Source organism: Dromaius novaehollandiae, chromosome 14, assembly GCF_036370855.1.
Source record: "Dromaius novaehollandiae isolate bDroNov1 chromosome 14, bDroNov1.hap1, whole genome shotgun sequence".
Taxonomy (NCBI): domain Eukaryota; kingdom Metazoa; phylum Chordata; class Aves; order Casuariiformes; family Dromaiidae; genus Dromaius; species Dromaius novaehollandiae.
Window position 1 is genome coordinate 21,142,357 of NC_088111.1, and position 27,026 is coordinate 21,169,382.

At 59.6% G+C, this 27,026-nt stretch overlaps 3 protein-coding genes and 1 non-coding gene across 7 annotated transcripts; 2 read left to right on the forward strand and 2 right to left on the reverse strand.

The window, feature by feature from the left end:
- Positions 1–548: 548 nt before the first annotated feature.
- Positions 549–9,776, reverse strand: MCRIP2 (MAPK regulated corepressor interacting protein 2). 3 transcript variants are annotated; one of them, XM_064520683.1, is made up of 5 exons: positions 9,520–9,753; positions 9,365–9,443; positions 2,634–2,761; positions 1,971–2,072; positions 549–1,056 (listed from the first exon to the last, which is right to left on the reverse strand). In XM_064520683.1, the coding sequence occupies exons 1-5, from the start codon at positions 9,572–9,574 to the stop codon at positions 986–988; spliced, it is 435 nt and encodes a 144-aa protein (XP_064376753.1). In that variant the 5' UTR covers positions 9,575–9,753; the 3' UTR covers positions 549–985. The 3 variants fall into 3 exon arrangements, with proteins under 3 accessions (XP_064376753.1, XP_064376755.1, XP_064376754.1); XM_064520684.1 differs by having other exon boundaries at positions 1,013–1,556; positions 9,520–9,774; XM_064520685.1 differs by lacking the exon at positions 1,971–2,072 and having other exon boundaries at positions 9,520–9,776.
- A 4,413-nt stretch (positions 9,777–14,189) lies between these two features.
- On the forward strand, positions 14,190–14,260 carry TRNAG-CCC (transfer RNA glycine (anticodon CCC)). The gene has a single exon. It is a non-coding gene; the product is annotated as a tRNA-Gly (tRNA).
- A 249-nt stretch (positions 14,261–14,509) lies between these two features.
- METTL26 (methyltransferase like 26) lies at positions 14,510–20,424 on the forward strand. Of its 2 annotated transcripts, none has more exons than XM_026100489.2 (6): positions 14,510–14,784; positions 16,903–17,065; positions 17,793–17,852; positions 18,460–18,543; positions 18,893–18,971; positions 19,061–20,424. In XM_026100489.2, exons 1-5 carry the CDS (start codon positions 14,594–14,596, stop codon positions 18,941–18,943), a joined length of 549 nt encoding a protein of 182 aa, XP_025956274.1. In that variant the 5' UTR covers positions 14,510–14,593; the 3' UTR covers positions 18,944–18,971; positions 19,061–20,424. The 2 variants fall into 2 exon arrangements, with proteins under 2 accessions (XP_025956274.1, XP_025956273.1); XM_026100488.2 differs by having other exon boundaries at positions 14,516–14,784; positions 18,476–18,543.
- Positions 20,207–25,150, reverse strand: WFIKKN1 (WAP, follistatin/kazal, immunoglobulin, kunitz and netrin domain containing 1). Its single transcript, XM_026100487.2, has 2 exons — positions 23,604–25,150; positions 20,207–22,040 (listed from the first exon to the last, which is right to left on the reverse strand). The coding sequence occupies exons 1-2, from the start codon at positions 23,838–23,840 to the stop codon at positions 20,547–20,549; spliced, it is 1,731 nt and encodes a 576-aa protein (XP_025956272.2). The 5' UTR covers positions 23,841–25,150; the 3' UTR covers positions 20,207–20,546.
- Positions 25,151–27,026: the final 1,876 nt, after the last annotated feature.

The window sequence follows — 27,026 nt, forward strand, 5'->3', positions numbered from 1 at the left end:
CCTCTCCAGCCAGGTTTGCTTTCCTCAGCTGGTGCTGCCATTGGAGGTGGAGTGAAGAGGTGGCCCAGTTTCTCATGTGCCATCAGAGCAGATGGGCCCTGCAGGTGCTGGTGCCCCCACCACCACCACCGCCAACACACACGCACACGCACCCACCGCTGGGGCTGCAATAGCCATTGGCTGGGCCAGGGAAGATGAGACATGAGGCAGCATGCCCAAGAGAAGGCTGCAGCACCAAGGTGAGCCATACCAGAAGACCTGCAGATGCTCTAAGGCCTTCTTCCCAAGAGCTGGGCCATGGAAGCCCAGCAGAGAGTAAGCTGAAGAGCTTGCCACTTGGGTAGTGGGCTACCAACAAAGCTGCCACGAGGGGTGTGTGCATGTGGGTGTGCTCACGTACACACACACACACACACACACACACAAGTACCCTTCCTCTCCCACACCCCAGCACCCTCCCATGTTGGCAGAGCCCCTCCAGCTCAGCCAGGTCCCCGCTGTGGCAGCCACTTCTTACCAACAAAACCTCCCAGGCCAGCAAGCGCCTCTCCACTGGCAGTTTCAGCGCTTTATTGTCTCACGGTCCTGGCTACAGAGAACCTCCTCCTGTCTCGTCCTGCAGCTACGGCGTGAGGGTGGGAAGGGTTGCACGCCTCCCTTCGTCCACCCAGCACAGCACTGCAGTGTCCGTGGGATCTAGAGGCTGCCGGAGCTGCAACTGTCTGAAAACTGGCACTTAAGGAATCCTGGCTGGGGCCACACGCAGCTCCTCTGCCCCCATGCTGGGCACAGGCAGGCAGGGAGCGGGGGCGCTCGGCCGGGCATGGCTGTGGTCCGTTCCCGCTGTCCTCGGTGGGCTGGGAGAGTGGGTCACTTGATTTTTGTTTGTTTGGTTTTTTTTTTTTAAAAAAAAAACGTTTCTAAATCTCACCGATTCTGGTTTCTAACCAGATACTTTTAGCTTTTGTGGGTTACTTGTTTTCTTTTATGAGCAGTTTTCGATTTTGGCTAGAAACTGCTGTGCCCACCACTCCTCCAGGTCGATGGGAACAAAGTCTGAAAGACAGGGGAAGGAGAGAAAGACAAGAGCATAGCAGAGCAGCTGGAGAAGGGAGTACAGCAAAGGGTGGTCCCATCAGAGCCACATTCCTTGTCCCTGGGAAAATGACACCCCGAGGTTTCCTGGTCCCTGGTCCCTGTCCCCCAAACAAGGCTGGATCGTGCCTTATGGGGACCTTCTCTTCATGGATGCTGAAGGAGCCCTGAGGCTGCTCTCCAGGGTGCATTCATTCCAGCTCAGAGCAGCCTTGGCTGCCTGCAGACCTTGTTCCAGCTGCCTTTGGAGAAGCACCTTGCCCACCCATCCCATTGCACTCTGGCTCAGTCCCATTTAGCCCAGGGAACAGGAGAGTCAGGTCCCCAACAGCAGAACCCAACATGGCGGGAGCTGGTGCAGAGGGCACCTCTCCAGCACAATGTTGAGCCCACCTTCGCCACTGGAGAGGACATTTTTTCCAGAAGAGCCGTAAATCAGACGTCCTGTTTGTTTGGGCTCCCTTGAGAAAGCATGGTGAGACATTCACACCGTGGTGCTAGGAGCCAACTGCTCCCACCTCAGCACTCCCCAAGCTGCCTCAGCACTGGCAGGACACCACAAGGATGGACATACCCCAACCCTCCAGCTATTCCAGCAGCAGGCTCCTCATGCAGGTCTGGCCCCCAAACACTGTCCTACCACATCCACCTCCACCCAACCCAGATCAGCTAAGGCCTCCATCTCAACCATGACACCTCCGTGTGTTTAGTCCCATGTGAATGATCCAATCGTTCCTCCTTCCCACACTAGAATACAACCCTGCTCAGCAGCTTCGCCTGTGGCCTGGGCTGAGACCTTACCAACTCATTCCACTGTTAAGCCTGCAGGCCTGAAGCACCCTAGAGACCACACACTGGGACTGCTTTTCACTTACTTTTCAGTCCGGGGTTCGGGGTTTTCTCTACGTATTGCACAGGGCCGCACACGTTCTCCCCTCTCTGGCTGTCGTCTAGCTGCTGCTCTACCTGCTGCCAGGCTGGGAGAGGGAGAATGTGCGGCAGATGAGAGGAGCGAGCCCCTGGGGCAGGCAGAGTCCTGTAGCTCAGACCGCCTCGTTTCAGACCATGCGCAGCACACCAGGCTGGCCCTGGGCTCTCGCTCCCTATCCGAGCATGGAGCAGGGCTGGGAGATCCTGCCAGCTTGTGCTGCCCCCCACTTAACTCCGGCTCTCCTCTTCTAGAAGAGGCACTGGTTGGTTTGGGGTAAGGGAATCTCCCAGCCCTGGGGCTGTACTGCGCATGGGAGAGGAGCAGTAGCCTCAGTCCTCCCTGGGGCTGGTGCAAGGGAGACTAAGAACCCAGGCTGCGGTTCCCTGTCTCTGCCCTCCCCCAGCCACTGAGACCCCCGACGCGAGGCAGAGCCCGGGTAAGGCAGCGCGGAGGTGACGCCGGCTGCGGGCGCAGCAGCCCGCAGCGAGGGAAGGGAGTCGCAATGCAGCACTCACCTGGGAGGGACCCTGTGCTATCCAGCCCCCCACCTGGAACACGACTGCAAGCGGGTGTCTGCGCTGACGGCCCTGCACGCGGACACTCTCACCTTCGTAGACGAACCGGACGTTCTCCTCGTGGGCTGAAGTATAGCACTCCTCAGGGGCCGAAACATGTTGGGGCAGCACCTGTGGCCTTTTGCCGTTCACTCTGTTGAAGACGAGTTTCTGGGCTGGACTGTTGAGGCAAACAGACAAGGGGAGAAATAAGAGAGACAAAAGTAGCTTTTCCCACCAAGCTCCAGATGAGGAACATATTTGGAGCAAGGAAATAGGCTGTCTAGATGCCTCGGTTCGCTAAGTAATTTGCTGCACAGCCTTGGCCACATCATGTCATTGCCTGATGCTTCACTTTCCCTCCGGAGAACAGCTGCCTGCAACCTCATGAACCTGCTCTGGTCAGGGCCTGGCAAGATGGGCTGAACTCACAGCTCCACTATGCATCTTGTGCATGTCTATAAGTTCAGATGGACAATTATCAACTCACCGTCTGCCTAGAGCCCCACTCATGCAAGGGTGTTTGGTGCGTGGCTGCTAAGCCACCCTCCACTTGGAAAGACTGGGATGTGTCTGTGCATCAGTTTCTCAAAAACCCATCCTGCCGGATGAAGTGTTCAAACAACCTACGTGCGACCTGGCTCATGTCCTATCCCAGCTGCTGCTCTTGCCTTTTTTTCTGTGCTTGGCCACAGGCTCCAAGAGATTCACTGTGTTCTGGGTTTGCAGCAGGACAGCTTGTCCTGCATGCACACTAGTGTGGAGACCTGCCTGCGTGGGGTGCTCACACGCTGCCCAAGGTGGGACTCCAGGCCTCGGTGGGAAGGGGAAACCAGGAAGCATGGCAGTTGTCAGCCAACAGACAGCTCTGCCCGGGCAAGAAGCGAGATGCCAGACCTCAGCCTCCCCTGCTGCAGGGGAAGCTCGCACAGCTCGACTTGGAGGCAGCATTCAAGTACTTGCTAATGAAAGCAGCTACAAACCTAGTCTGGCCACATTCCACGTCCGCTTTGGCTGCCTTGTTAACTACCAATTATAGGTGTGAATTTTCTCTTAAATGCCCTTATTGGCTTGGTGCTGTACCCTTCCCAATTGCCATCTTCTGCTCTCCCATGCTGGATGGGCAGCATGAAGGTGCAGAATCCACCCCAGGTCCCCTTTGCCAGCACTTTCAAGTCAGAAACATCCAGAAATGGACTGAACCTCCCTCCAATCCCTCCTCCCAATAGAGAAGGACCCGGCAAGAAGGCAGGGCTCAGCTCTTCTCAACTAAGCAAGTCCTGGAGCAAAGCAACAGTAATCCTGCATTTCTGCTAAAACAGGGACTTTCTGGGTGAATCCCCAAAGCAGCGAGCCTGGCCCCAGCAGAGCACTGCAACCAAGCAGGTCACTCCCTGTAGTGCAAACAGCCTGTGCTGCTGTGTTCATGGAGAGCACCAGCTGTATTGCTTCCCACATCTCCAGAGTGGAGCGGTTTTAGAGACTGAAGACCACCTCCCCAGCGGAAAAGCAGCAGAAGGGGCCTGCTCCAGTCCACGCTTCAGCACTACACTCGGGCATGTACAGTGAACTGCTGGCCCTGCTGCTCGAGGGAGGGAGAGAGACACAAACATGGTGGGACTCAGAACAGCTCCAATGTCCATGGCAGTGCCCAGGAGCAGGCAGGCCCTGCGTGAAGCAAGTCAGGCCCAAAACTGAGTGGCAGACTCAGTTTTTAGGTTTCAGCTCTCCCTCTGATAAAGGTGAAAGGGCTGATACAGGATGACAGCATATGCATTAGGCTGGGGGCATGGAAAAAAGTAGTCTGGAAAAGTGTGTCAGGAGGCACATTCACACCATTAGTCCGTTCCTCCGTGCAGACAGCTGAACTCCGCATCTCCTCACGCTCACACCCATCTGTTAGACGCTTGCTTACAGTCAGGGAGAATACAACAGCTACGTATGTGATACTGCTACAGCAAACACCAACGATCCTGGGAGCTGCTGGCCGTTCCTTAGACTAGTTTCAGACCACAGTTCTGCAAAGCATCTTACCACAAGAGCTCAGACTGAGTGAGCATGCTTAAGGGGTGCACCCGTGTTGTTCAGCTCGAGAAACCAAGGCACACGGTATTAAATAACTAATGCGGTCACATGCGTAGCCCTACGTTTAACTATAGACAATACGGCGCGCTACCGCGGTCCCTGGAACAAGAGAAACTGATGAGATGAACAGGAATGAAGGGCTTCACTTTACTGGAGATGTTTCTTGAGGGTGCGGGGACACATTCTTACCCAGCCAGCCTGGCTCAGCCCTGTCCCCCTGCTCAGGGGAGCTCTCGCTCAACAGCACCAGGCCCACTCTGTCCCTAGGGCTCCCATCTATGGGAGCAGGACAAAAAAAAAAAAAAGGATTTAGCCCTAAGGGAAAGGTGTTTTCAAGCAGAGCAGAGAGCAGCACAGATGGGAGTTTGTATGGAGGAGCAGGACATGGTGCAAGCAAGGGGAGCTGCTAGGCCTAAAGCTGAGGGCTGCTCATCTATCTTTTCTGTCCCCTATACAAAAAGACAGTTGCTAAAAAAAGTCTGTTTCTAGAGAATAACTGCATGAAGCATCATGCAAATAGAAGTGCAATATTGTTTTGAGTTGGGAAAAGGGAAGTGTTTCAGTGCAGGTCACTGGATATCTGAACCTCTACATCCACACGACATCGGCATTTGCTGGAGCAGCCCTACTCCTTGCTGCTGTTAGTCTGAGGGTGCCCAACACACCCAGGCTGGGCCACGGCTGGACAACGTGCCCCGAGGTGCTCCTGGAACTGGGGTGAAGCAGCATGCGAACTGGAACCAAGTGGTGGAAACCTGCTTCCTAGGAGCTAGGATCCCCTCTGGAGACTAAGGCACTTAAACCAGCCCCGATCTGGAAACACAGGTACTGAAACTGGGCACATCAAAATGAAAGACTTGGAGTAAGATTTAGCAGGGGGCTCTGATCTGTGTAAAACCCTAGCACTTCAGCTTTTCCACCCAGCTTTGGGACAGCACACATCTAGAACAGTCATATTTCTCACAGTACAAAGTCTAACAGGCTCTGAGAACGCAGAAAGATTAGAGTTTGCAGAGCAGATGGGACTTCAAACAGGCAGCGGGGTCCCAGCAAGCACCTCTCCTCTCCGGTGCTCGCACTTGTCGACCTGTTTGAGTGAGTCTCAGAGCCATGGGCTTGCGCCTGGAGCGAGCTCTCCAGTCCCGACACGCCTGCGGCAGGGTGACAACACAAGCCACAGCAGGGACCCGGCGTGAGCCACTGCCTGGGGGGCTGCAAAACAGTGGAGAAACATGACACTGCCATAGGTGGTGTGACAGCCGGGAGGGTAAATAAATAACTTGCCTTAAGGACAGTAAATGTTTTACCAGCCATACCAGTCAATTCGTGAAAGGTGATAGGCGAGAGGGGAGGATAGAAGTGAGACTTTTTGTTCATTTCTTGAAGACGGGGAGAAAGTTGGTTGTTTCCTCTCCTCCCACCTGACTTCCCCAACAGAACAGGTACCTGCCTGATCTGTCAGGGCCTATGGATTGCCACCAGCTCTCCATCTCTGTGCCTACCGAGAAAACAGTCTCAAAAAGAAGTGATCACCACTCCAACTCCTGTCCAACATCTTCAGCAATTTCTGTTAAAAGTTGGGACAGTGTCCAACCCAAAAACTCCTTTTATTCATTACAGACAGAAGATAATCATCATGATGGCCCATGAGAAATTTTAAAGATGAATGCTTAAGTGACTCACAATCCATATACAGGCAGCAGCCACACTGGGAAGCCCCTGCTTGGGCATGTCTTTCTAAGGGATCTCCAGCCAGAATGGGAAGGGGCGGGGGGGAAGTAGGCGCAGAGACTTCTAAACAGTGAGAAGTTGACCCTTTGTCATTACACACCAGTAGAAATTGAGATGCACAAGCACAGATCAGCACAAAGCAGAAGCCTTGCAACAGCAAGGGGCAGCCTTGCACAGTAAAGGAATCCTGCTGCCTGCCAGACAGCTCCAGAGAAAGGTAGCCGGTTGTAGCAAAACACAAAGGAGCCACTTTTATCAAAAGCCCTGAAGCTGGGTGAACATGCCCTAAAGTAGTTTCACCCAGCCCCATGGAGGGTTGCAATAAATCACTGATAAAGATCCTGCAGGCAGGCAACGTCTTTGATCAGGTTTGCGGGACAGCGCTCCGTGATAGCGAAGGCTGGCTGTCACGGGAGCACGGGTACTTAAGAGGAGGCTCTATCAAACCCACAGCACATCTTGAACGCCTGAAGCAGAACGAGCTGGGAGAAACCCAAAGGATTACTTACAGATCACCTCCTCTGCTGTCAATAGGTTTAGGACCTATAATATATGAAATAGAATAAACTACATAGCCAAACTGCTGGTGGGGCTGCAGCCACCACCCCGAAAGGGGTTACAGACATCAAAGCTGGGGATAGGGAGACTTGACCAGCAGGATCAGGTCTTTTGGTTCTGTCATTAGCAGCAACTCCAGACCATCGTGCAGCCAGACTATGCATGTACAGCTACTTACACACTAGTTCTGCAGTCCCGCAGCAGCATCACAGCACAGCCCCGTGCGAGCATGTTCCAGGAGTGGGGCGTTTGGCCTTGTTTAGGGAAGCAAGGTTTGTGCAATCAGTCCAACTCCCTCCCCCTGAACTTTTGGATCAGTTGCACAACTTTAGCCAAATTTGGCACCAGGGCTGAGTTCTCACAGGTTCTGTGGAAAAAGGGAGCTTGGTAGGAGAGAGAGAGAGACATGCAAATTGTATCCCCATGGACAGCAACACCATCTGAGCCTGCAGGACACCAGAGAATCCATGTGGGACAAACAGCACCCATGCAAATCCACAGTAACCTGGGCTTCACCGACTCCTCTGGTCGCAAAACATGTTCTCCCATGATGGTACAGGAGCTGCATTCAACTTCAGTCAACCCAACACCTTACTCAGGTTCCTTTGCTATGCAGGTAATTGCCACAGTGACGCTGTGGGATTATGAACAGGAGAAGAAACCGGGCCAAGGGGTATAAATGAAGGGAGAGGTACCACTAAATGTCTTCCCACAGAGCAGTGAGTCAGGCTATGAAAACCCAGCGAGCCCCACAAGCAAAGACCACGGGGCTGCAGCAAGTAATCCAAGACCAATGTTGCTATGTTTTAGCATGAAAGTGTAATGCCTTCCCCCCCCCCCCCATAAAACAGGTAAGCAGAAGAACAAATTAGGCTGCAATTTTTGCGCTTTCTAATTTATTGAACGGCGCTCAGGGCACAGCAAGCGGGTACTAACTGACAGCTTAAAGTCAAAACAGCCTCACACCTACTGCAACACCAGCTACCTTGCCTTAGGGACACCATCACAGGAGTTTCTAAAGCAGCTTTACACCAATTCTGATTGATTTCTGCATGCAAAGTAATATTAGTCAACAGTGGGGTGATCATAAAAGGAACACACACCTCCAATCACTTGGGTAATCTGATCATGCAATGAACTAAGTAGCAGAGTCTTCCAGCGGGTCAGTTAGCGTAGGACATAAGAAATCTGTTGCAACAGCTTGTTGCTGAGCTTTCCAGCCCGGCAGCCCGCAGCTTTTCCCTGCGGTACTCCTGAAGCACGGGTTTGGAAAGGGAAGGGGCTTGAGCAAGCAGAGAGCTCCCATCGCAGGGGTAACGTCGGCAGAGCGGCTGTCTTTGAGCCGACCCGAGTCCACACACCAGCAGTGGCCAGGGCTCCTTCGCACGCGGGGGTGGTCACCGCGCAGCCCCTGCCCCAACAGCAGCGCTCCCTGCCCGGGGTGCGAGCGCCAGGGGCTCGGCCCGTGCCGTGAGGCTGTCCCCATGGGGTGCCTGGTCCCACGGCCACGGGGACGGCAGGCCCACCTCAGGGCCCCAGGAGCTGGAGGAGGGGGGCTGAGAGGGCTCCCTGAAGCAGGCTTGTCGTCCAAGCGCCGCCTCAGCCCCCTGGGACAGGCCCTGCCTCAGCCCCCCAGGTGCTACCTCACATCCCCTCCCAGGGGCCATCTCACCCCCCCCCCCCCCAGGACAGGGCAGGGGGGCCCTGCCTCAGCCCCCCCCAGGGGCCACCTCAGCCCCCCAGGACAATATGGGGGGGCCCTGCCTTATCTCCGTAAGTGCCTCCTCAGCCCCCCAGGACAGGTCGGGGGGGGTCTTGCCTCAGGCCAAGTGCCACCTTACCCCCCCCCAGGACAGTATGGGGAGGGCCCTGCCTCAGCCCCCCAAGTGCCACCTCACCCCCCCCAGGTGTCACCTCAGCCCCCCAAGACAGCACAGGACAGCCCACCTCAGCCCCCCAAGTGTCACCTCGGCCCCCCAGGACAGGGCCGGGGGCCTCACCCAGCCCCTCAAGTGCCACCTCAGCCCCCCCGGGCAGGGCGGGGGGCAGCAGCCCCTCGGCCGGGCCTGCCGGGGGCCGGTGTCCCGGTGGCCCGCGTGGGGCCCGGCCGGGCAGCGCTCGCCCCGCCTCCCCCTCCCGCCGCCGCGGCCGCGCCGGAGCGCAGAGCCCCAGCGCGGGGCTGCCCGGGCCCGGCCGCGCCGCCCGGGCGCTCGCCCGCCTCCCGCCCCTCCTCCGGGAGCCATGCGGCAAGGACAGCCCCGGTAACCTTTCCCCAAGGTCACCGCGCCGCCCGCCGCCGCGCCGCCCCGGGCCGCGCCGCCGCCCCGCCGGGCCGCACCGCGCGTGGGCGCCGGGGGCGGCCGGGGCACCGGCGCCCGCCGCGGCGCCGCGCCGCGCCCGCCGCGCTCACCTCGAGAGGGGCCAGGCGCTGGGCTGGTGCCGGCCGCGCAGCTCGCCCAGCTTGCTCTCCACCTGCTGCTGCGTGGGACCTGCGGGACGAGCGGGCACGCGTGAGCCGCGCCCCCCCGGGCACCGCGCGCCCCGGGACCGTCCGCGCCCCGGTACCTGTGCGCCGCTGCGTGGCCAGCTTGCTGGGGCCCCGGGTGATGGTGTACATCATGCGCCGCGGGCAGCCCCCCCCGCCCTGCCCTGCCCTGCCCTGCCCTGCCCTGCCCTGCCGACCGCGGCGGCGGCGCCGGGACCCCGCGGAGCCGCTGCCGCCCCGCTGCCAGGCGAGTGCGGCCGCCGCGCGCCGCCGCCGGGCGCCTTTAACGGGCCGGGCCCGCACGCGCCGCGTGCGCGCGACACGCCCCCGGCCTTAAAGCGCCACGGGCCGCGGGGGCGGGGGCGCGCGCGGGGGGCGCGCGGGGGGCGGGGGAGTCACGTGCGGGGCGTGTCCGGGGCGCGCGGGGGGCGCAGGACAGAGCGGCCACGTGGGGGGCGCGCGGGGGGCGTGTGGGAGAAACGGGGACGTGTGGGAGACGGGACGCAGGGACACGGGGACAGGGGAGACACAGGACACGGCGCACATGGACGTGTAGGGGACACGGGAGAGAAGAGACACAGGACACATGGACGTGTAGGGGACACAGGGACACGGGAGACACAGGACATGGCACACATGGACGTGTAGGGGACACGGGAGACAGGACACAGGACACATGGACGTGTAGGGGACACAGGGACACGGGAGACACAGGACACGGCGCACATGGACGTGTAGGGGACACGGGAGACAGGACACAGGACACATGGACGTGTAGGGGACACAGGGACACGGGAGACACAGGACATGGCACACATGGACGTGTAGGGGACACGGGAGACAGGACACAGGACACATGGACGTGTAGGGGACACAGGGACACGGGAGACACAGGACACGGCGCACATGGACGTGTAGGAAACACAGGAGACAGGACACAGGACACATGGACGTGTAGGGGACACAGGGACACGGGAGACACAGGACACGGCGCACATGGACGTGTAGGGGACACGGGAGACAGGACACAGGACACATGGACGTGTAGGGGACACAGGGACACGGGAGACACAGGACATGGCACACATGGACGTGTAGGGGACACGGGAGACAGGACACAGGACACATGGACGTGTAGGGGACACAGGGACACGGGAGACACAGGACACGGCGCACATGGACGTGTAGGGGACACGGGAGACAGGACACAGGACACATGGACGTGTAGGGGACACAGGGACACGGGAGACACAGGACATGGCACACATGGACGTGTAGGGGACACGGGAGACAGGACACAGGACACATGGACGTGTAGGGGACACAGGGACACGGGAGACACAGGACATGGCACACATGGACGTGTAGGGGACACGGGAGACAGGACACAGGACACATGGACGTGTAGGGGACACGGGGACAGGGGAGACACAGGACATGGCACACATGGACGTGTAGGGGACACGGGAGACAGGACACAGGACACATGGACGTGTAGGGGACACAGGGACACGGGAGACACAGGACACAGCGCACATGGACGTGTAGGGGACACGGGAGACAGGACACAGGACACATGGACGTGTAGGGGACACAGGGACACGGGAGACAGGACACCAGCACGTAGGGATGTTCATGGGACAGGGTATGGGAGACGCATGGGGCACAGAAGACTCATGGGGCACAGAGGACTCACCAGGGACATGGGAGCACACCAGGAACACGTAGGAGATGCGTGGGACGCGGGAGGGGGTGGAGGCACACCTGAGACGTGTAGGAAGTGCGGGACAGAGGGGTCATGCGTGGGACACGTGTGGGAGATCCACATGGGATGTAGGGGAGACATCTGGGACACAGGACATGTAGGAGGCACGCATGGGACATGCGGGAGCGAGGCAGGACGCACGAATCACGCGTGGGACACGTCGGGACACCCAGAAGGGGTGCGTAGGGGACGCGCTGCAGCGAGAGCGCTTGGGCAGCGCCTGCGTGCCTGGCTCCCCCTCGCCCTCGGGATTTCGGTGCACCGAACACGGGGAGCCCCTACGCCCGCAGTGGGGACGGGTGACAGCGGCACGGGGCTGTTGTGCGTCAGCCGAAACTACGGGCAGGTATTGCTCGTGGCTTCCCCGGCGTGATTTGGCGGGGGGAGCCGGGAGCTGAGGCACCTGCACGCTGGCTTTGAGAAGAGTTTCTGAAGAGCGGGAGCTGAGCACCACGGCTCAGAGACGGCAAGGCAGGAAGGCGGGCTGGTCGCTTTCCTCCGGGGGCCGCTGCCTCCGTGCCGAGCCGTGGTTGGAGGTGATCTTTGGACCCGGGAAGGTGTGCTGAGGTCTCCTGATGAAACCTGCTGCGGGGGGGGGGTTAGTCCCAGCGTTGGAGATCCGGCCCACAAGCTCAGCCCTGGTGGCAGAGACAAAACCCGGGCAGCTCCTCCCCAACGCTCCTGGCAGTGTGGCCGCATCTTCTGCAGGAACCAACCTGTCTTGCACCCTGGGGAGCGATCACTGCGGGGAGAAAAAACCCACCCACACGTGAAGACAGGGCAAGGTCGAGGGCTGGGGAGAGCTGCTGGAGAGGAGCAGGAGGGCTTCCTAAGCCCTTGGCAAGCTTGGCAATGAGGGCACTGATCCTGACCCCCAGGCCAGCCTTGGCAAGGAGAGGAAGAGCAGCTCTTCCGCTCTCAACTTGTGGATCCCTTCAGAGTTCCCCTGAGATCCCAGGGTTTGCTCTCCTGCCTGGATGTCTTCCAGTCAGCCCTGGGGTATGGCCCCAGGGGGTTTGCCCTGGCACGTGGCCAGGGTGAAGGTCACAGGAGGCTTGGTGTGACAGTGGGCTTGAGGAGAGGAACCAGGTGGTGTAGGGAGACAGGTTTTGGGGGGATGCTGAAGAGGTCTGCTCAAGCTTTGCTCCAGGGCTGGAAAGCTGGCCCTTTGTGGGCCGTAGGTAAAACATGTAAAAGGCTGCTGAGTTTTAGGCTATTGAGCTTCAGGAAAAATAGAGGTGAGAGGGAGGTTGGAAGGAAAATAGCTGCTTGGGACGGTTAGCTGTAGGTTTTCCAACTGGGAATTTTTTTGTGAGTCTGGCTGTGGTCAGAGGAAGGACCAGAAGGATTTGGGCTGATGGAGCCCAGCCACTACGGGGTTCAAGGTTGCTCTCCGTTTCTGCTAGAGGGGCGTCTCCTGCTTCTGCCCCTCTGCAGGGACCTTCTCGCAGCACAGGTATGGAGAGGGCCACAGCAGCGCCTGGAGATGGTCCCATCAACACAGGGCACTGCCCACTGCCGCGTAGACCAGAACAGTCCAAGCAGGACTTTGCTGCCTCCTGTGATGGCCCTTTTGGTGTGCGAGAGCTGCTGGCCTTGGGCAGATGCAGCCCTGGCTTCAGTTGGGGCCAGAACGATACGCTCCGGCAGAGAAAATGTGAAGAAATGCGCCACAAAGCAAAAGGGCACTTCTCCACTCGCCACCCATTTTTAGGAGGCAGGTTCAACGCTCATCTTCTCCTTTCCTGGTGGTGGATCTATGCCCCGTCTGCCCGGGGCTGTCTCTCTAACTGCCAGGGAAGGCTGTGGGGACTCATCTCTTCAGCTCCTCCATCCCTGGAGTCATGGAGCCCAAATCTTCACGTGGCAGCTGGCATTTCTCAGGCCCGGGAATGATTTGGCTTCCACTCGGCAAGGTCTCAGCATTGAGAAGGCGCTTAATCACTGCCCTTTGGTCAGGAATTGCCCGAGCTGGAGGTGACCTTGGGAATTTCCGCTTCAGCAGCCAGGCTGCTGTGAAGGTGCAGCCTTGCTGAACTGGGAGAGTTTTCCAGGGGAAGGTGTGCTGCACCGTGCTGGTGGCTGCCCTCTCGCAGGACCAAGCCACGAGCAGCGTGACCGGGACCCCGTCACCCCGTCCATGCCCCTTGGCCCCATCGCACTCCAGATCCCCCTCCAGAAGGGCGTCCTCCAAAGCGGACGGAGGTTGTTGCGTGGGGAGCAGTGTCCAGTCCTGTGGTGTGCTGGGCTCTCATGCTGCCACCAACTGCTTCTCTGGCCTGGTAGGTTTATGCCTTAGTTTCCCCATCTGAAATGAATGCAGGTTTTTTAGGGCAGCTGCGTGCACATCGGACTGCTCCCAGTGCGGGGCCTTCCCATGCTTTACTGTACAAAAGCACTAAACCCCCCAGGATCTTGGGCTCGGAGCTGGAATGCAACAAACATCGTCGTTATTAGGAGTCCTTGCAAAAGGGGCTCCAAGGGTCACGCTGCAGAGCCACCACGTGTGTGCAAGGAGCATCCACAGGGGATTAGCTGTGTCTCGCTGGAGCTGAGTGGTGTTTGCTGAGGAATTACCCCCATCTTGCTGGTTTGGCAACTTGCTGGGGCTTCCCAGTCCTTTTGCCGCTTTCCCAAGGCCAGGGCCAGGTTGCATTCTAGCAGTTTTGTCAAGGCACGTCGGAGAGAAGGTTAACCCGACTGCATTACAGCAGCGTGGGAAACCCTCCAGGGGCCAGGCCTGCGCTGCGCGTCGCAGGTGAGCTGCGGCGAGGCAGCCGACGGGGCTGCTGGGGCTGGACTTTCTGCTCCCAGAAGCACAGGCTCCCACGAGCGTGCCAGCCCCAGCGCGATGGGACAGGCCCCGCTGCCCTCTCTGGTGCTCGTGCCCTGGGCAAGGAGCGGGGCAGCGCCCACCGCCCCCCTGCAGCGGGCAGGGCGGGGGCTGCTGCCCTTACACGCAGCGCCCAGAAGCTGCCGCCAAGGGCGCCGCTGGTGTAGTGGTATCATGCAAGATTCCCATTCTTGCGACCCGGGTTCGATTCCCGGGCGGCGCACAACCGCTTCGCTTTTTTTCATGTCAGCCGTTGCCTGCCCCCTTCCTCCCCCCGGGAGGGGCGGCCGCCGCTGCCGGGCAGCGGGGCACAGCAAGAGCCGCTGCTCCCGGGGTCGCGGGGGGCCGCTGCCGCCGGGCGCCAGGACCACGCGGTGCGGCGGCGCACACCCCCCCCCCACACAGCCGCACCGCCCCCTCCCGAGGCGGGGCCCTAGGAAAGGGAGGGGGCGGGGCCCTGGTGCATGCTGGGAGCTGTGGTCCCCGGCTCGGCGGTGCGGCGGCAGGACTACAGCCCCCGGCGTGCCTCGCGCGGGGCGGGGAAGGGCAGGGCGCCATGCTGCGGCCGGCGGCGGCGGAGCGGAACAAGGGCCCCATCCTGGCGGTGCTGCGCGAGTACGCGGGGCCCGGCGCCGTGCGGGTGCTGGAGGTGGCGGCCGGCTCGGGCCTCCACGCCGCGCACTGCGCCCGCGCCCTGCCGCGCGCGCTCTGGCAGCCCTCCGACGTGGAGCCGCAGGCCCTGCGGAGGTAAGCGGCTGCGGGCCGGCGCCGCGCCCCCTCGCCCGGCCCGCTGCCGCGCTTCCCCGGCCGGGGGAGGCCTCTGCGATCCGCGCTGTCCGGCCGGGGAGCGCGCGGGCTCGCACAGGTCCCCTCGGCAGCGCGCGTGGAGGGGGGCCTGCGGCCTGCCGCGTCCCCAGGCGAACGGCCTCTCCCGGAGATGCCGGCGGGAAGCGTCAGCACACGGAGCCTTCCCCGTTTAAAAACAATCTCTGGGGCTGCGCCCCAGGTGCGGACCTGGGAGCGGTGGCTCGGGGAGGCGGTGGCTCTCCGCTTCCCTTTCGGGCCGGGTGGGGACCTGAAATGGTAGATCGCACCGCTGCCGCCCTCTCTGCAGGAGAGCTGTCGCGCAGCCCGGCAGAGCAGCTGCCCACGCTTCCCGGGGTGACATCGTGGCGGATGTGCTCGGGGGCCCTCAGCCAGCACCGGCCTCGCGCCTGTGCCAAGGACGGGTGTCGGCCTCAGAGCGTGCCCCGCGACGGCCGAGCCGGGAGACCGTCCGTCTCAAAGCGTCCTGGGGCCGCTTGAAATGCTCGCCCAGATCCCCAAGCGCCCGACTGAAATGCAGCACCGGTCACAAGCGCAGTTACACATGGCCCCTTCCCTGGCGCGGGCAGTTGTGGCGGGAGATCTTCTCCGCGGTGCCTGCCACCGAGTGCCTCCCAGCGCTTTCCCTAGGGCCTGATGAACACAGTCATTCCCTCGTTTTGATGTGAAACCCCCAAAGGTGCTTCAGCCTGCCCAACCCCCCCGCCCCCAGTATGGACAGTCTCTGGGCTGACACTCTTGCTCCGTGGAGGGATGGGCTCAATATGCCCCCATGCAAGTGCAGGCAGATCCTTGAACCTGAAAGATGCCTGGTGCTGCTTTTTTTCCACTCCGTGTCTGAACTTCCAGTGCATTTCTGGCTTGGCACCGTATGGGACAACTTGCTTTGGTTGCGAGTGTGACTCTTCTCGTGTGTACCACACCTTGCACAGCCAGTCCAGCTGCAGACCGAGGCGCCAGCTGCCCTCCTAGGAGAGCTTAAATCCCACCCCCAGCAGTGTTCAGGACTTATCTCCCTATTAAAGAGGTCTCTCCTCAGCCCCCAGGGAGTAAAGCTAGCTGAACATAGCAAGCTCAGGACCCATCTCTGCCCATGTCTCTGTGTTTAGGGTTGACTTTCAGAGCCAGGACCAAGGGTATGAGTTGCTGGCCCAAGGCCCTCCTGGGGATAGGGCCGGAGGGTGCTGGGGTGGAGGGAGGCAGTCCCGTGACCTGGGAGCAGTCTCGGGTGGGCTGTCATTTGGGCTTCTAGCAGAAACTGCTTGCGCTGGCTGGGTATTGCATGTCCTTGAAGACAAGTAACGCTTACCTGCCGTTCGCCAAGTGCTGAGTTGTTTCTGTTTGTGGCAGAAACATGTCACTGCTCTGCTGGGTTGTGGGAGAGGAGGTGGAAGGTGATTCTGTCCTGCGTCAGAACTGCTAGCAGTGCCAGGGAGAGCAGCTGGCCACTCACCAGAAGGGCGAAAAGGAGCTCCTTCAGCTCTGAACGGGGGGTTCAGGGTGCTATTTTTAGAGCTGCTTTTCTCTGGCATTTCTAGAGCAATGTATTAATAAATTTTGGAAAAGGAACTTCTCCCTGAGGCTTTTGGAAGGTCAGCCCTCGCGGCCCCTGCGTTTGGGAGCCCTGTCGTGCCAGGTGCTGCTCCAAACTGAGGCAAGGTGGGAAACTCCATGTTTTCCAAAACAGCTCTCTGCTTTTGAGTTTGAAAGCAAGGCTTGTTTGACTGCCCAGTCAGTCTCTCCCCCAGTACCTCCTGAACTGTTTGGCCTGTTGGAAGGCAAAGATCTCAAAGATAGGAGTTTCCTCATGGTTGTATGAAACACATTGTGCAGAGACCCAAGCTAATGCCACCGCAAGCAGCTGTGTTGCGAGCTCAGCCCTATTATTAGGTATCCGAGGTGCCACCTGGGAGAAGCTGCTGGCAGGCAAGTTTTGGGCTTCCCTGCATTGGGGTGTCGCTGTGCAGTTACCAGCATGGCAGGGACTTGGCAGGGCAGGCAGTGCCTGGGCTTGGGCTCATGCTTGGGTTCTGCCCACAGCATCGCTGCCTTCAGGGAAGCCATGCAGCTGCAAAACATGCTGCCACCCATCTACCTGGATGCCTCGCAGAGCTGGGAGACGTGGGGTGGCATCCAGCCTGGCACCCTGGACCTCGTCGTCAACATCAACATGATGCACATCTCGGAGCTGCGGTGCACAGAGGTAAGCGGAGCCCTGGGGCTGCCCAACGTCTCGCGGCCTTGCTGGCCCCAAATGCTGTGCCACCAAGGCTGTGGCTTGTGCCCAGCTGCCCCTTGGAGCTTGGAGGCCTTCCCAGAGGGGGTTTCAGGCCAGCCTGGCTGGAGGGACTCTGGTGCTTCCCTGTGCCTGGGCTGCATGTTTAGGAGGGCTCAGGGTGATGACTGCAGTGTTCTGGGTTGTGAACTCAGCTCAAAATCAGATCCTGCCACATCCCATGTCCAAAGAGTCTCTGTCCTCTTTGGGGTGCATCAGTCCCAGGATCCTGGCTGGGCTGACAAGGGAAACTGAGGCAGGAAGACTGGTGCGACCTGTCTGTGGTCTTGGCTCCCTGCCCTACGCCTTACCTCAGACCTGTGCAAATCCAAGGGCCATAGTGGATGGTGAGCCCTCAGGCTGGCTCCCCACCAGCTGTGCCTCCATTCGGGCAGAGGGGAATTACAGCCCAGAGCTGAGATCTGGTGGTGGTGGTGGGGAGGGAGATATCCCAGTGCCATAGTTACCTTGGGACCAGGCTGGACTTGGCTGATATTCTCAGGGTCCATTGCAGAGATGGATCCACTTTCATCTTCCACTCAATTTCTTGAGAAGGCCCGGTCCCCTGGTCTGCATTACCCTGGGCTGAGGAGAGGGGGCCCTGGTGGGATATCTCTGGCTGTCTGACCTGGCACGTGCCTCTCTCTTTCCCCAGGGCCTGTTCGAGGGAGTGGGGGTGTTGCTGAAGCCTGGAGGTGTGCTGTTCACCTACGGGGTAAGTGCCAGTCCTGCCAGTGGCTTGGCACTGCTCAGCGGAGCCCTCTTATTAGTACTCTGCGCCCGTTGCTGGGAGAAGGAGCTGGCCCTGGGGGCATCACGACCTGGCACTGCTTCTACTCCCATGGCAGAGAAGAGAGGGCAGCACTGGGCACTGCTTGTGCTGGATAGGGGGTGTTGGGGGGAGGGCAGGGAACAGACCTTTTGGGGCATGCAGTGATCCCTGGATGGGGCTGGCTTGGCCTTTCGCCTGCCTGAGACACGCTGCCTGAAAGGGATGGCCCAAAGAGCTGATCCTGCCCGTCCAGGAGCGTCGATCCTGCCTCCTCACATGCTCTGCTGAGGGCTAGGTCAGCTTCGCCTTTGGCGGGGGGGTGGTGGTGGTGATGTTTTGGTGGTCTGGTATCCTGTACCATCTCAGGCCTCGGCCCATCCTGCTTGGCCCCTTTGTGTGTGGAGGGGGAAGGAACCCCAGGGCACAGTCCCAGCACCCTCGGTTGGGGCTCTCCCTCACCCCCTTGTCTGGTGCGTGGAGGACAGGCTGTGGTTTGCAGGGGGGGTTGGAGGGGGTGGCAGGGAGCTGTCGCTTCAACCCACTGCTCCAGCTTTGTGCCTCCTCAGCCGTATGCTGTTGGTGGGCAGATCAGCCCTCAGAGCAACGTGGACTTCGACTGCAGCCTGAGGCAGAGGTAGGAGGGGGGAGCAAGGCCCTGCATGGGGGTGTGTGGGCCCAAATGGTCTGCCCTGGGGCCTGCAGCGAGCATTGCCTGGCCCATCTTGCCCATGCTGACCACCGTGCGCAGCCGTGGGGACAGGGAGCACGCTGCCCCTTGCCCTTGATGCTTGGCCTCAGAGAACAACCAAGCATGTTCTTCTAAGAAAAGGCCCAAACCAGAGGCTGGGGGGAGCTCCACAACATCTGGGGGGCATCCAGTCCCCTGTGTGAGAGGGCTGCTTCAGAGAGAGCCTGGGGGCGAGGTCTGCTCCCTGGCAAGATGTCATGTCTGTCTGTCTGACACATGGCTCTCTTCTTGGCAGCAATCCGGCCTGGGGCCTTCGGGACACAGATCTGTTGCAGCAGCTGGCTGAAGCCAATGGGATGTGTCTGGAGAGGATGGTAAGTGCCCCTGGGCTCTGTGGGGCGGGAGGACGGTATTTCTCTTTGTGTGGTCCCCTGCGGCCTGACCCTGAGCTTTGTGCTTCCAGGTGGACATGCCTGCGAACAACAAGTGTCTTATTTTCCGCAAGCAGTAACCTGCCAACCCTCTGCCTTCTGCTTCGCTGCGGCACTAGCGTCCCACAGTCTCGGAGTGGGAGCTTTCGTATCTCTGTGCCACCCTCCCGGCAAGGCCGTTCCTGCGTCTCCATCTTTGATGCCTTCGTGATGGTTCAAACCACCAACAGCCTGTTCTTCTGGTGCCAGGCTGGGGCTTTCCTGGCAGCCAGAAGCTGGACAGTAGCAGCAAAGGGACAGTGCCACAGTCACCCTGGGACCAGGCTGGACCTGACTGATATTCTCAGGGTCCATCTCCTGTTCCTCCCTGCGGAACGGAGCAGACCAGCTCTGGCAGGGGTGAAGGGTTCAGCCAAACAGCTTGTGGTCAAGGTAGGGCTTCTGCCAGGGGCTTTAGGTGTGTATGGGGCTGATGGACTTGAGGCCCTCTCTCCCTCCCTGTCTCAGTGTTCCCTTCTGCCAGCCATGGTCGCAGGCTGGGGGGGGAGGGGGGTTGAAGAGAAGGGGAATAGGACTCACCCTGCCCTATCATTTTCTGAAGAAAGACAGCTTTGTTCACGCCAGCCTGTGCCATTCCCCGCTTCCATCCCCAGCTATACGTTCTTTTTTGCATCCCCTTTGCAAGGGAGGTGCCCTTTTTGTGGGCCATAAAAGCCACCACTGCTGCCACTGAGGCCCCTTAACGTGGGCAGCCCAGCCTAGGGGACAGAGCACAGCCTGGTGTAAGGGAAACCTCTGTTTTAGTGCCTCAGTTTCCCCCTCTGTACAGCAGAGAGAAGCCATGTGTGTCTGGGAAAGTGCTTTACCAGAGGTGTAGGGAATCTCATCCCCTTTCTAACACTATGGAAGTTTGCCGGACTCTGGCTTGAGGTCTAGCTGCAGACCAGCTTCCCCAGGCCTGGCTGCTGCAAGTTGCCCCCTTCCACCTGGAGCCAGTTACCAGCAGGGCATCTTCCTCCATCTCCCCATTTCCCAGCACTGAGGCTTAGGGGGGCCCTTCAGTACCCTTGCCCTAAATCCCTGCACCCAGTGCGTTGCATGGCCATGTTACAGCATTGAAGGGAGGTGAAAAGCTTGCTCCAGGAGAGCCTGGGTTGTATTACACGGGGCTTGGAAACTTTGGTGCTGTGGGAAGGTTGCGGGGGCTGGAAGACCTCTCACCCCTCTCCAACCTAACCCAGTCTTTTATTGATAGTATCTGGGCTGGAAGGGTACACAGGGAGGGCACACAGACAGATAAATTACAAGGGAGATGGGCTGGGCCAGAGCTCAGCGCAAGAGAGGGAATTACAAAATAATGATAATAATTACTAAATAAAAACACTGGTTTGTGGGATCTGCCAGACTGCTTCCCCCTCTTGAGGTCAGTCTGTGGCACTGCATGTGGCTGGCCAGAGAGGCTGCCTGGGGTGACACCTGCCCTCATGTCTATGTGTCCCTGCTGCCCCCTGCCCTCCCCTAGTCCTGGAACCTGTTCAGGAGATCACAGGTTTTCTTCTCGATCAACTCGTAGATTTTTTTCACACGTTTGTCATTGGCTGCTCGGACATAGCTGCTGGGGTCCAGCATGGCCATACCATCGTGCACCTCACCCATGATGATGAGTGGGCCATCGTCTGTGGTCATGTTGGGGCAAGGGCAGTTCCAGTCCATGTCAGTCAAGGTCACTTCCAAGTACTTGATGTTGAAGAACTTGAGGCCCATCTTCTCGTCCTTGAGGACATCTTCGAGGGCAAAGCGGGCGATGCCAGAGTCCTGGTCCTCGATGATCTCCATGAGCCGTCCTACAATGGCAAAGTCACTACGGCACAAACTCAGCACCATCTTGTTCTTCAGGCGGCAGGTCTTGCACTGCAGGTTCTTAGGGAAGGGGCAGACATCCTCACAGGTCTCCTTGCTGTCAAAGTTGTTGTTGTTGCCTTCGCAACCACCATAGACAAAGGAATGGCACTGCTTCATGAGATGGTTATAGGCCCAGCGGGCCTCCCAGTTCTTACAGGGGCCCTGCACCATGGGCAGGAGGCAGGTGTGGACGGCGTTGCTCACGCAGGCCGAGCGGCACTCCTCATACGTCTCAAAGTGGTTCCGGTTGGCCCCGCAGCCACCATAGCGGAAGGTGAGGCAGGAGCCTTTCTTGGCATCAAAATGCCAGCGCACCTCATGGGCTTCGCAGTCCCGCTTGTCGGGCTCCTTGAGGCACTCGGCGTTGGGGAAGGGCTGGGTGCTGCCCAGCCGCGGCTCCCCGCTGCCAGGTTCTCGTTTGATGACGGAGAGAGGGAAGTCGGCCCGGAGAAGCCCAGCAGAGTTCCTTGCAGTGCAGGTGTAGATGCCAGAGTCCTCGTACTGGGCATTGTAGATGACCAGCTGCCCGATGTTGGTGATCACCACGTTCCCATACATCTGATCTGGCCTCATGATGAAGTTCTCCTCATGGTCGCTCTGCTTCTCCCACGTGATGTCGGGCCGGGGCCGCCCACTGACGTCGCAGTGGAAGCTGACTGTGCCACCCATGTAGACAGACTGGTGGAAGGGGTTGTTGTAGAGGGCAGGGGGAATGGGCACCTCAGGGCCAGCCCCTGGCGTGGGGCGAGCGGTGGTCTCCTGGGGCACGGGGCTGGTGTTGGGCCAGGTGAAAATGTACTTGCACGGCACCATCGTGAGGCTGATTCCCCGGATGCAGGCCTCGGCGTCCATGTAGCACTTGTTGTAGTAAGTGAGGCCATCCGAGGCGCAGGTGAAATTGGGCTCCTTCTCACACCGGTCCTTGCACTTGCAGATGGGCTGCCCATCCCAGATGTCGCAGTCTGAGCCCTGCTGCGTGCACACAAAGCTCTCGCACGAGGCTTCTTGAGCTTGATCCAGGGGTGAGAGACTTCCATCAGCAAAGCGAGCTGCCACGCAGCTCCGCAGCCCACAGACATTGGTGCAGCACTTCTCAAAGCCCTCACAGTCCTGGGGCAGGGAGGAAAGGACACACAGTAGCAGGGTTACGGCTGCTGCACCTTTAGCAACTGCTTCCACCTATTACCAGCATGCAGCTGCCTCAGGAGTGGCATGTGGAAGCACAGCTTGCAGCTATGCTTTACTACAGCGTTGGGACAGGAAGATGCTCCACACGCCGCAGGGAGGATGCAGTGTTCGGTTTTGCCCTGAGTTAAGAGCTCGCCATTTAGGCAGAAGCTGCATGAAGCTTAGGAGACCCCAGCTTTTCTCATTTCCTAGGTACCCCACAATGTATGACTGGGAGGGAAAAGTGCTGCTTGTCAAATCCAGCACTGCGGCTCTCAGCACAAACATGTTCTCCTCTTTTCCTGCCCCTTTGCCCAACCAGTCCCTGGCCTCGCTCAGCTCTAGGTAGGAGTTGGACCTTTCAAGAGAGACTGTGCTAGCCCCATTCTGAGCTCAGCCAGATTTGGGGATTGAACACAATCCTTTACTGACCATCACCCCTCCAGGATGGTGATGAGTGAATTGCAAGAGCCTGGGGCGAGGAGGTCCCGTTCTCCTGCTGGAGACAGCCTTTTAGATTTCCCTAGGTCCAGTGTGAGCACAGCTGAGGCCACACTGCTGGACATGTGAATCCCTCAGGAAGGGCTTGGGGGGGGTGGGGGGGGGTCAGTCTGGTGAGCGTGGCAGTGCTGGGTGGAAAAGCAGCACTGTCCACTGCTTCACCATGTATCTGCTGACCTTCAAGGCGAGCTTGGTTCAGGGAGCCAGCATGCTCTCCACTGCCTGAGGGGAAGCAGCGCTTGTTGCAGAAATGAATGGCCAAGGAGTCACTTTCTGGCTTTAATGAGAGCTATCAGGGCAGGGAGGTGACCCTCTCCCCTGCCTGTGGCTGTGGGAGGCCCAGAGCCCAGATGGACAGCCTGGCCCACAGGGTAGTTCTGTGCCAGTTCTCAGGGTCCTGCCTGGGGGGGAGGGGGCAATTGTGTGTGGGGGCCGTCCAAGTGTAGACCCTACTCTGATTGAGGGGGATCCCTGTCCTAGCACGCTCCTTCCTCTAGGGGAGGGGACGATGCCTCCATGGGAAGGCCTGGCCAGTTGGGTGGGAGCACCCTGGGGGGGGGGGGGGGGGGGGGCTACACAGATGGGGTGCCCTGGCCGTAGGGAGCCTTTGCCTGGGCTTTGCTTTCCAGGCAGTGGTTGGTAGTGGTGGTAAACTATTTCTTTGCCTGCTGCAGGGATTGCTAGCAGCCCCAGGGCACAGATCATGCGTGCCAGGCTCACAGGCAGAGGAGGCAACCACAGCAGTAAAGTTGCATGTGGGATTAAATCCCCTCACCCCTTTTGCCCCCCCCTCCAAGGTCCTAGCCACCAGCCTTCATCCCTCCATCCTGGGGTGGGGGGGGGGGGCAGTGAGCACTGGGTCTTGCAGAACTACCCTGGGATGTGGTGGTGGTGGTGGGGGGGTGTCACACTGCTCTCAAGCGCACCCAAAACTGCAAGCAGCACCCAGGTCCTCCCTGGGTGCCCTCCCGGCTCTGTCTGCAGCACCCGCAGCGCCCCGCTCACCTGGTCCGTGTGGCACTCCCGCTCGCAGGTGCTCTGCGCGTCCACCCACAGGTTGGGGTTGAGCTGGTTGGGGCACACGCCCAGGTGCCGCATCCTGAGCGGCTGCAGGCTCAGCCCTTCTGCCACGGTGGCCAGGAAAGGCAAGACGAGCACGACTAGCATCAGGTCTGCCCCGTCGAGCTGCAGCCCGCTTGTTTGCTTTTTTAGTCTCTGGCCGCTGAAGCTCCTGCAAGACATCTGGCTGCCCTGGTGCCCTGTGGCACTGGCTGCCTGCTCCCTGCTTGGCAGAGCCTTGCCTGGCTTGAGTGGCTCACAAAACAAATCGCATGCAGAATGGAGGTGGGGAAGGAGGAAAAGAAAAGGCAGGTGAGGGGACAAAGAGGAGGAGATGCGGTCCAAACCTCTGTGAGCTAGCACATCCAGTGCATGCTGTGCCTCCAGAGATGATGCCCAGCACCTCCATCCATTGCTGATGCTGAGCTTGCCTGGCGGAAAGTCTCAGAGTGCTCGAAACAGCATCGTGGAGCAGTGCTGTCCTCAGAGAGGTCTCCAGGCGTGTGCCTCCAGGTTGGTGGGTGACACGAGCAGTTCATCCACCCCCCCCTCCACAGAGTTCCTCCAGGTGCTTGTGGAACGAGTCAGTCCATCCCGAGCACCCCAGACTTCAGGTTTTCTTAAGCCCCCAGCTCAGCAGCGAGCCAAGGCAAGGAGGGTGCGACCATGCGGGCACCAAGCGGCTGGCGCGGAGCTCCTCGGCTTGCCGCAGGCACCACCGCGCGCCCAGCGGAGCGAGCGGGCAGCGGCGCAGGACCGGGCTGGTGCGCGTCTGGGGCAGGGGGTTGGAAGAGGAGGACGGGAAGGTTGTAATCTGAATCCCCTCCCTTCTCACTGATGTTTCTGGGTATTTGGAATGGAAAAGGCGCTGACCTCAGACTCTAACCCTGTCTGAGCTGATCGACTGGGCAAACACAGGGGGAAGATCAAAGGCAGAATGCAGAAAGTCTCCAAAGAGAGAGAGAGAGAAAGGAGGGGAAAAAAAAAATGCCTGGCCCATGGAGCCGAATTCCTTCAGGATGAGAAAACAGCCAGAGCCTGTTGTCCCCTTGGAGCAGGCTTGGCTAGCCAGGCCCGGTGGTGGTGAGACAGGCTTGGCCCTCGTGCATGCCCATCTTGGCTTCTTTTGGTTTAATTGCCAGTCCTTAGGGTCGGGCTGGATGCTGAGCTTGCCCGGTGGACGCTCTGCAGGGAGGGATGCCAAAGCTCCCAGGGACAAGGCTGCCCTGGGAGGCCCTCCACCCTGCAACCCTGCCTTCTCCTCATGGCAGCAGGCTTGCAAAGAGCCTGCTGCCTTCACAGCCCCGCAGCAGCCCCGTGGCCCAGAGCAAGGCACCCAGGAGCCTTCCCAACCTCCAGCTCAGGGAAGGCCATGGAAGCGGCATGCCAGGTGTTCAGGCTGGGCGCACTGCGAAGTGAAGCATCCCCGAGACCTCTCTGCAGCCCCACTGCAGCGCAGCTGGATGCCGGGTCCTGTGCCCAGCAGCCCACGGTGGCTTCTCTGGGTGCTCCAGCACCGGCCCTTGCTGCCTGGTAGCTTGCTGGCCCCAGCACCACAGCATGGTGGTTATCCAGCACCCACGGAAGGTCCTGACGCAGCCTTGCACCAGCACTCAGACCTCCCTCCCACTCTGGCGCTATATGATGATAATTTACAGCCAGGCTTTTTAAACGCGCTGTTGTTCAGAGCTGGAGAGCTTCTGGAAAGCAGTGCCTGGCTGTGCCAGGCCCAAGCCGGGCTGCTCCAGCACGCCAGGGCCTGGGCTTCAATCCCCGCTCTGCCTTGCAGCATGCCTCCTGGAGCCAGCCCTAAGCTGGCAGGAGCCAGCCCACACTCCCTGGGCAGATTTTCCTAATCCCCACTGGAGACTGACCTGCAGCAGGCACTTTTTACAGCACTTCTGAGCAGCCTGGAGAGCATTAACTCTTCCAGCACGGGTGTGACCAAAGTAGTTTCGTCTTTGTCTTGGCCTCAGCTCAAAGGTGGGTTTTGCAGCGCTTGAAAAACATCAAACCATCAAAAGGCGGTTTTGTCTGGGTCAGGAGCGAACCCAGCTGCACACCCCTCTCCCCCCCAGCACTTTCCCAGCATTTCTCAGGAGGCAGCGAGCCTGACGGGTGAGACCTGCCAGCTGGGGCTCTGCTCCCATGGGAGCAGAGGGGCTGGAAACCTTGGAGGGCATCTCAGCGCTTTCAAGCTGCCTTCTGCAGAGCAGAGTTCGGGGCTCGGGGAAGCAGGAGAAACTGGGGAAGCCTTTTCTTGCCCTTGCAGGCATAGCCGCTACAGCCCGTGGTGAGACGCAGCATGACCAGCGCGCGGCGGCTGGCTCCTTGTCGCAAGGGGTTTAGCTGAGCAGCTTTCGCCGGTATTGTCCCCGTTTGCAGAGCACAAGCGCTGCTAGCGCAGCCGCCCACGCAGCGTCCGGGGGAAGCCCGGCTCTGCCTCGGCCGGGTGTTTGCCGCAGGGGGAGGCTTGGCCTGGTCCTCTGCACCGTGCCCTGGCGCGCTGACCTCCCAGCTGATGCCCCACTGACACAGCGCCCTGGCCGCGGCTCAGCTGCAGCGTGCGACTGCTGCCCTTTCGCTGCCCAGACGGCTGGCTGGGCCGGGAGACCACTGCTGCACGCTTGGACTTCAGGCCACGTAGCTCACCAGCAGCACCCGCTACCGACGGCAGCATTATCCCAGGGACTTAGCAGGAGTGGTTTTTTTTTTTTTTTTTTTTAAATCCTGATGCAGTGTTGGGCCTAACGTCAGCTTGCCACGCATACACTAGCCTCCTCCAAAGAGTTACCCTGCACGCAGCCGTGGTTGCCCTAGCTGGGCCCCCTGCGTGGAAGCCACACGCACCAGCCTGTCACGCTGCGGCAAAGCAAAATCAGTCCTGGCCATGCGCTTCTTGTTTTAGCACGTGTTGGCCGTCCCAAGTCTCCCTGTTCAGGGAGCTGCTGCGGCGAGTGGGCTGGTTCAGCTCGCCCTGGCTCGGCAGCTGAGTAGCTGTCCCTCCCCAGCCGCATCCAGCTGCAGCATAACCAGCTAAAGGAAGAGATGATCGGACTTCCCCCAGCTCACCTGATGTGCTGCCTGGCACCAGGCTCCTCGCGTCAGGGTCACACACGGAAAGCCCTGGCCCTCAAACCAACCCCACTCCTGAAAAGATGTACCATCACAGGATGCATGGGTCTTGCACACTGAGGACTGGACTTATGAGTGGTCTGGGGACCTACCGTGGCTTTTGGACATGCTCAGGATGACTCAGGGTCTTTTGAAGTGGGCTGCTGCAGGACCGAAGAGAAGGGTACACCGTCTCACGAGCAGAGGGGGAGAGAGGAGCAAAAATCTGCCTCCTAGCTTTTACCAGCATGTCCT

Excerpts from the sequence above, each read along its gene's own strand:
- MCRIP2 (XM_064520683.1), bottom strand. The coding sequence starts at position 9,574 with ATGATGTACACCATCACCCGGGGCCCCAGCAAGCTGGCCACGCAGCGG. Across the intron at positions 9,444-9,519 it reads GGCCACGCAGCGGCGCACAG|GTCCCACGCAGCAGCAGGTG; the intron begins GTACCGGGGCGC and ends CTCGTCCCGCAG. Across the intron at positions 1,057-1,970 it reads CCCGAACCCCGGACTGAAAA|ACTTTGTTCCCATCGACCTG; the intron begins GTAAGTGAAAAG and ends CCTGTCTTTCAG.
- METTL26 (XM_026100488.2), top strand. The coding sequence starts at position 14,594 with ATGCTGCGGCCGGCGGCGGCGGAGCGGAACAAGGGCCCCATCCTGGCG. Across the intron at positions 14,785-16,902 it reads GAGCCGCAGGCCCTGCGGAG|CATCGCTGCCTTCAGGGAAG; the intron begins GTAAGCGGCTGC and ends TTCTGCCCACAG. Across the intron at positions 18,972-19,060 it reads GGATGTGTCTGGAGAGGATG|GTGGACATGCCTGCGAACAA; the intron begins GTAAGTGCCCCT and ends TTGTGCTTCCAG.
- WFIKKN1 (XM_026100487.2), bottom strand. The coding sequence starts at position 23,840 with ATGTCTTGCAGGAGCTTCAGCGGCCAGAGACTAAAAAAGCAAACAAGC. Across the intron at positions 22,041-23,603 it reads GGGAGTGCCACACGGACCAG|GACTGTGAGGGCTTTGAGAA; the intron begins GTGAGCGGGGCG and ends TCCCTGCCCCAG.